Below are 10,261 nucleotides of genomic sequence, written 5' to 3'. Positions count from 1 at the left end.
ACGTTGTATAGTCTAAAAGGCATAACCTTATATTAGAAGTGTCCGTAACGCGTACGAAACGTAGTCTTCTAGCGATCGCTAGCCTTAATCTTAATGTAATAATACGCAGCCGAGAGGTCTAAGCTAGTAAAGAATGCGTTGCCCCTAAGTCGATTAAGCGTCTCGCTAATTAAGGGAAGTAGATAGCGGTTCTTAATCGTGATTTCGTTTAAGCCGCGATAGTCTATATATAAGCGTAGTAAGCTATCCTTTTTCGGAACGAATAGGATAGGCGTACCCGCCTCGCTTTCGCTAAGCTCGATCTAATCGTTCTTAGTCGCTTTAGTAATATACTCCTATAGCTACACTAGCTCTTTCGGAGACTAATAATAGAGAGGTTTAAAGGGCGGCTTCTTGCCTAGCTCTAAATCGATAGCGTGCTCTACGTCGTCGGGGAGCTTACGCCTCGCCTTATCCGTAGGAAAGAACATATCGTAATATGCCTTAAATTCCTCCGGAAGTTCGGGCATACTAAGGATTTCGCTAGTGCGTAATACGCTTACTACGAGAACCCTTACGTGCTTACCCTATATCTTACGGTAAAACTCCTATAGATTAATAACCTTAATTCGACTAGAGCTTAGTTTGCTAAAGCGCTACGCATCTATAGCGCTGTCGACGATTACACGTTATATACGTCGCTAGGGGCGGCCTAATATTAGTTCGGGCTTCGGAGTTTCGTATATATAGAAGGTTGCTTCTATTATTCGTTCGACTCCTTCCGAGTCTACGATACGTAGGCGTATAACGTACGCTCCGTAGTAGTAACCTAGTTCTCCGGTAAAGGAGGATRTAGATAGTAATAGCGTATCTACTCTCGCTAGTAAGCCGGCTCGAAGTACGAACTCTCTCGATATAACGTTAATATCGGCTATATCGTCTAGTAGGTAGTCGACCTATATTAGTCCTACCTTCGTTTCGACTACGCCGCGCTAGTAGCGCGCTAGGTGTATGTCGACCTTACTTAATAGCTTTAGACTTAGAGTTTAAGCTTTTTCTCGGAGTCCTTTACTTTTTCCGTAACGACTACGGTAACCTTACTCCGCGTATTACTCGGCCCTTAGCCTTCTACGCCGCCGCCTTTAGCCTAACATATCTTATTAGTATAGCCGGTGCGGCTATAGTTAGAGCACTTTAGGTCTAAATTAGCGCCTTCTTTACGCTTACGTAAAGGCTACTCGCTACTACGGTTAGACTTAGGTTTACGTTCCTTATTACGATTGTAGGTATTCTTACGTAGTCTGCTACTACTACGGTTATAGTCCTAAGACTTATAATTACCGCGCTTAGTACCCGTAAGCTATACGCTCGTACCCTTATCGGCTGCTTTAATACGCCTTACTAGCGCTACTATCTCTACCCTTATTATAGGTATAGAGTATAACTTAATAATCTCCTAACGGAGAGCTRGTCTTAGCTTAGCGAGGAACTAACGTACGAGCTACGCTTACGTGTAGTCTAGTTAACTCTCTAGTACTTCTAGTTTAAGGGCGAATTGCTTTACCGTTTAATCCTAGCTCTATCGAACCCTTTCGTACTTAAGCGTAACGCTAAGCGCGCGGTTCGTAGGGTCCCCGACGGTGTTACGTACGAACGATTAGAAATCCTCCTACGTATAGCTCGGCGTAAGCGCCTCGATATCGTACTYGTTATRCTACGACTCCGCGGCGTYWCCYCCTAGCTAYATAACGCTATAGAGGACCTTATTATAGTTACTCTCTAGGCTAGTAGTAGTATTAGCGAAGATTATCTTAAGTTGGCGTAGGAATTCGCGTGCCTCTTTAATAGAATCCCCTAAGAATAGTTTAGRATCCTTTATCTTAGGTCTTRCGCCTACTCCGCTACGCGYATRCGCTACGCTTAAACTCGAGGTGCTTATAGCATCCGGATCTTCCTTATAWAAGAGGCGCGTAGGYACGACTCCGCGACGGGGTATAGTAGTAGCTACGCCTACGTCGGCGCGGTTACGATTACGCTTTATTTGTTAGACTTCTAACTAAAGTTAGCGAATCGTCTCTTACTACTATAAAGCCTACTTCTCGCCTTCGAGGCGCTAGATTATCTTATTAGCCGTCTCTTCCTTATCGCGTTCGATTTCTCTATAATCTATCGTGTCTTCGTCTAGCGTAGGCTATATAGGCTCTACGGTAGCAACTTCTTCGACATCTCCGTAGTTAGGGAGTTCTTCGACGCGTTCTTCTTTATAGCGCTACTCGGGAGTAGTCGCTTCGCGGGCGGCGCGCCTAGGGGCTATTTCGTTAGGATCTAATAGATCGCTACCCTTAGAGAGGAAGAAGAATTAGAATTATAAGGGTAAAGATGTAGTAATGTATTAGACACCCGTAATCACTCGATTAGAGATAAGACTAATTCTTATAGGTTAAATGTGCGCTATGCGTAGGAGTTATGCATACGCTAAGCCTACGCTAAGCAGTTAGGTTACATTATACTCCCTTCTCTAAGGTTGGTTAATCTAGCCACCTCTATTAATCCTGTTATTGTAAGGGCTCTTATACGGCCCTTATACTTATAGCTACGAGTGTTATAATTGTTTAGGTATCTAATCGATAAGGTAGCCTTAGGTTCCGTTATAGGTAATGTGGTTGCCGAGTGCTAGTATCTTTCTACTTAAGCCTGCTTAACTTCCTTATGCACTTTTCGTTTCTCATTAAAACAGCTTACCAACCGCGGCACCAATGCCCCAATGGTTCTCGATGATAGCGTTGTGATTCCCGCGAACACTTGAGTTGGCTGGAGTGCCTCCGGCGTACAGACCGACCCAGGTGTTTTGGGGCCAGCAGCAGCCGGATCTGACCCATTGCCTTGGGGGAGCGAAATTGGCGAGGTTAATGCAACTTTTCGACACCGGCAAACTTAAGGTGCCTACATCACTTTCAGCGGCCACTCCCGCCGCTGCCTAGGCAGTGTATTCGCCCTTATGCAGCTCCGCATGGTTCTGTGTGAGATGGTTCGTACCGTACCGTAGTGTGGGTGGAATATCCGATTCATGTGTTCTCTACAACGTTGGTAGGTCATGTGCATAGATCACTTCTTCGACTCCGTGCTGACCTCTTCGCAGCGAGCATTGCTGGGACCGTCGGGGTGTAAATTAGTGTTTGAGCGACTGACAGAGTTATCGTTGGACACTTCGGCTGATGCATGTGCCTCGTCGGCCGAACGAGGGCTCTCGATCAGTAGTGAGCCGTAGCCTGCAATGCCGACAAGCACCGCGAGTATAGCTGTAGATTGACTTTTGGTGAGGAATTGAGCTGATTGTGAAAATGCGGTCCTGACTCACCAAGAGCGCAACACATGTTGCTGAATCCCAAAGTTTCCGACAAAACACCACCGATCAATGGGCCCAACATCATGCCCACATTGAAAGCCACCTCCGTGATTGCGTACATCTTCGAGTTACTGCCATGAACCCCGAAAACACTTGGATGACTGTCCTTGAGCTCGTCGGCGATGACTTGCTTGAACGTGAGTCTGAAAATCCGATACGCAAATGGGCAGGAGTTTATGCACGAGACTTACTTATGAGTTGAAGGGTGCCTACGCCACGTACAAGAGGCGCAAAAAGACCGATCCCTGTAAAAGCAGATATGAAGACAATTTGCTCGGCAATTTGGGAGTCTGCCCATGGTGATTTGTGCGATCCCGGTACGCCCACGGCGAAGAGCAGAGGTGCCAGGAGAGCCCAGCCTAAGACGGTCGGGAACCGTAAGCCCAAGCGGTCGCGAAGACTTCCAACGAGTGGGCCAGTCAATATTCCAGGAAGCTGTAGCGAGAGGAAGATGAGGCCAATTTGCAAGCTATTCCAGCCAAACGTCGACCGCAAGTGTGTGGGGAGGGTTGCCTCAAAGCCCGAAAAGATGCTGGAAACCATCAAAGAGTTTGCAAGACCTGCTAGCACACGCCACTTGCACAGGATGATCCGATAAAAGGCAAAGGGAGCCGCAGCTACCGGCTCTTCGGAGCCCAGTCTGGCATTACTGGCCTCGAGAGCTTCGGGGGCTAGTAAAGGGTCGGTCTCGTGCGAGACACCTTCACTCTCGTGCACGACCAACGCGGTATTACCGGGTAGAAGTAGGCGGGCAACGAAGTTGATAGCAAGCAGTACGAGGGGCACCGACCATGCTACCCAGTACCCCATCAACTGCAATATCACGCCCGACACTACGGGTCCCGTGACAATGCCGGCAGAGACAAAGGACATGGCTGTGCCCATGGTGCGGCCAACATGCTCACGATCAGTACAGTCGGCCAGCGTAGCGAAGCATACGATCCAGGCCGCTGAGCTTGACGCTGCCTCTAATGCACGCCCAATAAAGAGTCCAGCGACTAGTATAGCAAAGTATTAGCCAATGTGTATAGGACATGACACCGAAAGCTGCCACCAGAGTCRGTCCACGATTTCACCATACCTGATGGAGCTGCGGCAAACAGCGCGGTACCGGCGGCGGAGCCAGCGATCGCAAGGAGGAGAGGAGTGCGCCGGTTCGATGTCTTGTCCGCAAAATGGGCGATGATGGGCGCACAAGCGACTGCAACGAAACCCTCGATGAACAATAGAGCAGAGGTATAGCCCTGCGTAAGGGCAGGATCGCGACCTAGGCGGATCTCGGTGATGTAGCCAACGATGGGCACAATGAAACCATAGAGAAAGGTTACTACGGGAGGGAATTATTTAGTTAGCGAGTAGTTTAGTATTTGCTTGTTTGTTCGTGTAGACGTAGAGGCGGCGATACGGATGGCAAGGCGTACGTACCCATGAAGAGGCCAAACATAATCGTCGCCATCATAAAGGCTCGAGATTCTCGCCATGAGCGCTTGGCTCCGTAGTGTTCGGTGTGCCCCATTTCTTTGACTATGCCTTGTTGAAGTGAATCCTCGTCCTAGTAGACAAAGGCAGAGAAAGCAAGTGGCACGATCATTTAATGCTGGTTTTTTTTTAATAAACCATGGCTTGCTTGTGGTACTACGCTACTCATCTCGGCTGCCACTCTTGACCTACCCCCGGAAAAACGGAACAAAGTTTATGATCATCCGCGTGTAGTAAATCGCGGTACTACAAAAGCTTAGTCGTGGAGTTTTAATGCCGTGCTCCATAACGCCGCATGTGGCGGTTGACATTTTTTGACATCTAGCAACCCTCCACGATGAAAGATCCATTCCCCCATGACGCCTTGGCTCCATCTCAGCGTCATTAGAAAGTCGTACTCAGGTTTATACTTATATGGTCTTTGTCGTACTTGGGCCTGAAATCTTACGCCAAGCCCACTGCGTCGTCGACTGGCCCGAGAATCCGACTCCAGGATTCACTCCCATTCGGAGGAGGTGAGTTTGGCGACTAATAGTGCGATTAGGACTTGGGTCGAAGGAGTGGAGATCATGAACTGGTTTCCGGAGGGATTAGAGAGAGCGGGATGGAGGAGAGTGCTTCTTCTGTTGGATTTCAGGACAAGCAGCGGGAGAAGCAGGAGGGTTCCTTTGTGATCTCGATCACAATTACTTTCTCGACCTCCTATTTTCTATCTCAGCCTCTCGTCGGAGAAGGGACAATCATCTTCTCTCCATGCAACTCTCCGTCTCGCCCCTGTTGAAGGATAGTATAGAGAGGGTGGGTGTAAAATGTAGACTTGTGAGAAGTCGCTTATGTACAATCTCTCGGCCGACTCTGCAACCTGTAAACGCGGCGCTTTCCAGACTATGCGACTTCAGGGGTCAAAAGGCAGGCCCTCAGAAAAACAGCTGTTGTGCTGCGGCTAGATAAGATTAAGTCTTCAGATCAGGGTAATGCTCGTCACCGTTCAAGCTGGAACAGAACTTGGCCAGTGCCGAAATATATCCTCGAGGAAGTATTTACAGCGAGTATAATATTTTGTGGTGACTCAAGCAGATCACTACCTCTAGAGTTCAGTAGCGTAGACATCCGTAGTATTATGCTTCGTCCAATCATTGATCGAAATCCCCAGCATGAAGGACATCATCCGCAGGATTCATCCTCTCCCAAATCGACCGTAGCTCGGCCTCTGCCTCTCGTTTCGTATTACCATACCGAGCAAGCTGAGCGACCGAATTTTCACGCTCTAGAGCGACTGGTAAAAGTCAGTTCGTCACTTATTACCCAACGAAATCTCGCCACTCACCGTGAAGGAACACTGCCGTCCGTTTCCCACTGAAAAACGCATGTGGCACATTAGTCACGTTATCCGAATTACAATCTCCAATCGCAAAAATGCCAGGAATATTGGTAGCAAGACCCTTTGAGTTATCAGCCGCCAATTTAGTCCCGTAAAGCATCACGCCAGTCTCCTCGCCCAGCTTCGACTTCTGCTCTTCCCCGAAATTCGTCAAGAATGCGTTTCTGAGTAAAGGCTCACCACCGCCGTCGAAATTGACCTGGAAGAGATCGTGTTCGGGATGGGTAGGCTGACTGGGGTCTTCGGAGCCATCGGTTCCGTTTCTGAGGCGCTCGATGGAGGATATCGATCGATTTTCGACTTTGATGTTGTGTAATTCTAGGTACTTTTCCCAGCCTGGGAATTTTTGGTCTGTGGTTGCACGGCGTTCTGGAGTGTCTGTACCGTTTACGAGTAGGACGATGTCCTCGTTTAGAGTAAGTACTTCGCGCGCGGTTGTCGCTCCTTGGTCGAGGGGACCGACGATGGCGAGTTCTTGGTCTGCATGTTCGTGACCGTCACACCATGGACACCTAGCAGTGGAGGGTATAAGTCAGCTGATCCCCCAGCAATGAGGACACAGATGAGGGTCTCAATAGATCGCTCCTCGATTTACATACCAATAGATGCCTTTTCCCCAATTCTCGGCAACACCGGGAGTCGCAGGAAGATTATCCTTCATACCAGTTCCAAGTACCACCYTACGGGTAATGAAGCTGATCTTCTTGTCTCCAGAATATGTAACAGAGACATTGAAGGATGTGTTATTGTTCTGAGGCTCAATCTTGGTCACAGTGCCATTAACAAGATTCGCAGTGCCGTACTCTTTGATTTGCTTTCGGGCTGCAYAACGTAGCCACGCAGGGGTCACACCATCAAAACCAGGAATGTCATGGGCATGTCTGGTGGGGTCGTTGCGGTATTCTCCAGAATCGATCATCAGAACGTTCCTTCGTACTCGTGCGAGGCCGCTGGTAGCAGCAAGTCCTGCTGGTCCTCCGCCAACGACGATTGCATCGTAGTCTGCCTCTACGGCTGGGGACAGTATGGTAACTGCATTAGCTGCAGCGGCAAGAAGGGAAGTGTGAAGATATGTTGAGAGTTTCATGATGATTATGTATTCGAAGGTGAAGGTATTTCCAGACCACATCAGACATCGACGGGTTCTACTCTAGATATATATGAACTGCTGAGACAAGACAGGCGGTAGTCAAAGCTAGCCTACTCGGATCATTGAAAGTCCGCARTGCATGATGATGAGCGACGATCTAGAAACACTTGCTGCCGGTTTTTGCCTACCGCTCCTTTGCATTGGTCTAAAGAAGCAATGAGGCATGCCTGTCGTGCATTCGTCAATACCTTTTGGGGAAGATCGAACCACGAATACGGTACAGTTTTTGGTGGGGAGCTGATTCCTGGTCTTGTCTGTAGAAATCTGGCCTCGATCGCAGTAGGTGCGCGATGTCGAAAAGTTGGATCGAATGGAGTCCAGAAGCGTGGGGCTGCTTTTCGATATGATGTGCACCACGGATGGGGTTTCCGTCCTCCGCGGCCACAACATTACTTTTCACTCACGACAAAGATTGGTAACGCTCGGATATCTAGTGATGCGCCGTGGTAAGACGACGGTCATATAGTGCTATAGGCATCGAGATTGGAATAGAGCTTAGGACAGAGAAGAAGGTAATCGAAGTCGAAACTCTATGAGACAAGTGAAGAACGATGGGCAATGCTCTCCATTCGTACCTWGCATGTATACTTGAAATGAGTACGTGAGAATCATGATATCGGTGAATATCAACGTTTCTGGATAGCCAAACATTCCAAAACTACCTAGCATGTAAAATGTTAGCACAATGACACCAGTGAATTACGATGGATGTCATTGTCGAGGCTCCTTTCACGTATTAACTCCAGACGCGCTTGTAGATACGGCGATGATAGGAAAGAGGAAAATTGTTACATGCCATTGTTCTATAACTCGATACACGCTCGATCTCTACACCGCCCCTGGTCACGGGGAGATCAACCCTTTCCCGATACATAAAGTCCTTCCTCCGTACTTTCCTCCCCGCTGCATGTCATGTGGTCAATATCGGCTGACTCGTGGTTGCCATGACTTTCTTGCATAGATACGCGATAAATGTTTTGTACCTGCATGCTTATCGTCGCCTTCCATGTCGCATAAATTTKGTAATTTCGAGCACCGATCTCTAGTGCATCGCGACATCAACCTGGAAGACATAACAGACCGCAAGAATGTCTCCAGGCTTTCCCTTCCACGCACCACATGATCAGGCGGTTCTGGAGATATCGAAGAAGGTTGAAGAATTCCACGCCGCTAAGACCCCATTCCGTATCTACCATGGCTCGACATCCAGCACCCGCGTTTCCCCGTACCGTCACAACAACATCGTCAACATCAGCAGACTGAATCACGTTCTCGGCGTGGATACGACTCATCGCGTTGTCTATGCCGAGCCCAACGTGCCCATGGATCTCTTGGTCGATAGCACGCTCAAATATGACCTACTTCCGCCCGTTGTGATGGAGTTTCCGGGGATCACAGTCGGAGGAGGCTTTTCAGGAACTTCAGGCGAGAGCAGCTCATTTCGACATGGGCTGTTTCATCGCACGGTGCAGCAGGTGGAGATTGTGCTGGGTAACGGCGAAATCGTCGTCGCTTCAGAGTCCCTTCGCTCGGACTTGTTTCACGGCGCAGCTTGCTCTTTTGGCACACTCGGCATTGTTACACTGCTCGCTATCCGGCTTGTACCTGCTACTTCATTCGTTAGCTTGACGTACATCAGAGTGCACAGCATCGATGAGGCGATAGAGAGGACCAAAGTCGAGCAAGAGAATGAGAGGCTTGATTATCTTGATGGTATGCTCTTTGCTCGAGACAGAGGAGTTCTTTGTCTTGGCTCCTTGGTCTCTGGGCCGGTCCCAGAAACTGAAATCATGCAATTCTCGAGGCCGTGGGATGAGTGGTTCTACATCAACGCCGAGAAACGCAGCCTGAACGAGGAGTCTTGGAATGAAATCATCCCAATCCGCGACTACCTATTCCGTTATGATCGGGGTGCCTTCTGGATGGGAAAATATACATATCGATATTTCGCAGTGCCATTCAACATGTTCACGCGATGGCTTCTGGATCGATACACTCATACTCGCCTGATGTACCATGCTCTTCATCGAAGTGGCCTGTCAGAGCAGTTTGTCATTCAGGACATCGCCATTCCGTACGCAAACACATCGCGCTTTGTGGAATATCTCGATACCAACTTTCAGCAATATCCACTTTGGATCTGCCCTTTGCGTGTACAGGACAAATCTGTCGACTCAACATATGGCCTTCTTGCTGAAAAGCGCGATGATGTTCCTCGAGAGGATATGATGATGAGTATTGGCGTTTGGGGCGAGGGTCACACGGAAATTGCAAAAGCCATCGAATGGAACAAAGCTCTCGAATGCGAAATTGAAAACTGTGGCGGGGAGAAATGGTTATATGCACATACGTTCTACTCCAAGGAGAAGTTCTGGTCCATGTTCGACCAACAGCAACGGGATGAGTTGAGGTTGAAGTATCACGCTTCACATCTACCTACGCTATATGACAAGGTGAAGGTCAACTACGGGAAGAATCAGGCTTCCCGCGATGATGGTGTTGTCCAGTGGCTTCTGCTGTTGATTTGGGGCATTTGGCCAATCAAAGGGTTGTACGGCTGGCTTCAATGCATTATTGAAGAAGAGCATCTTCTTCCTAAAAGAAAGCAGCCCGTCTTTGGTGGTTAGGAGGAGTTTTGAGCTCCGATATTAATTCCCAACTCTGCCAGGAACACTACTTTTTCTACTTCATCTCCAGACTGCCAAAGTGCAGAAGACGTCAGCTTGCCCATTACGCAATGTACCATCTTCATGCTGCTACAGAGAATTCCCAGTCATAAATTCTCGTGCTACTGTCAAAAAGAACACAGCGCTTGCAGATGCAACAAACAGCGTTATCGTCGTACAGCTCGTGGAGCATCGGGTGG

At 48.6% G+C, this 10,261-nt stretch overlaps 3 protein-coding genes; 1 reads left to right on the top strand and 2 right to left on the bottom strand.

Moving 5' to 3' along the window:
* Positions 1-2,956: 2,956 nt before the first annotated feature.
* Positions 2,957-4,841, bottom strand: RCC_04278 (related to vesicular amine transporter; the record flags this gene model as incomplete). XM_023769555.1 has 6 exons in its annotated part: positions 2,957-3,055; positions 3,109-3,278; positions 3,338-3,511; positions 3,577-4,353; positions 4,467-4,712; positions 4,811-4,841. 6 exons carry the CDS (start codon positions 4,839-4,841, stop codon positions 2,957-2,959), a joined length of 1,497 nt encoding a protein of 498 aa, XP_023625323.1.
* Positions 4,842-5,997: 1,156 nt separating this feature from the next.
* RCC_04277 (related to thioredoxin reductase) lies at positions 5,998-7,332 on the bottom strand (the record flags this gene model as incomplete). XM_023769554.1 has 3 exons in its annotated part: positions 5,998-6,140; positions 6,192-6,757; positions 6,845-7,332. The coding sequence occupies 3 exons, from the start codon at positions 7,330-7,332 to the stop codon at positions 5,998-6,000; spliced, it is 1,197 nt and encodes a 398-aa protein (XP_023625322.1).
* Positions 7,333-8,483: 1,151 nt separating this feature from the next.
* Positions 8,484-10,022, top strand: RCC_04276 (related to 24-dehydrocholesterol reductase precursor; the record flags this gene model as incomplete). The annotated part of the gene is made up of 1 exon (XM_023769553.1): positions 8,484-10,022. One exon carries the CDS (start codon positions 8,484-8,486, stop codon positions 10,020-10,022), a length of 1,539 nt encoding a protein of 512 aa, XP_023625321.1.
* Positions 10,023-10,261: the final 239 nt, after the last annotated feature.

The sequence above is a fragment of the Ramularia collo-cygni genome (assembly GCF_900074925.1).
Source record: "Ramularia collo-cygni strain URUG2 genome assembly, contig: RCC_scaffold05, whole genome shotgun sequence".
NCBI lineage: Eukaryota > Fungi > Ascomycota > Dothideomycetes > Mycosphaerellales > Mycosphaerellaceae > Ramularia > Ramularia collo-cygni.
This window is presented reverse-complemented; position numbering and strand designations above follow the sequence as displayed.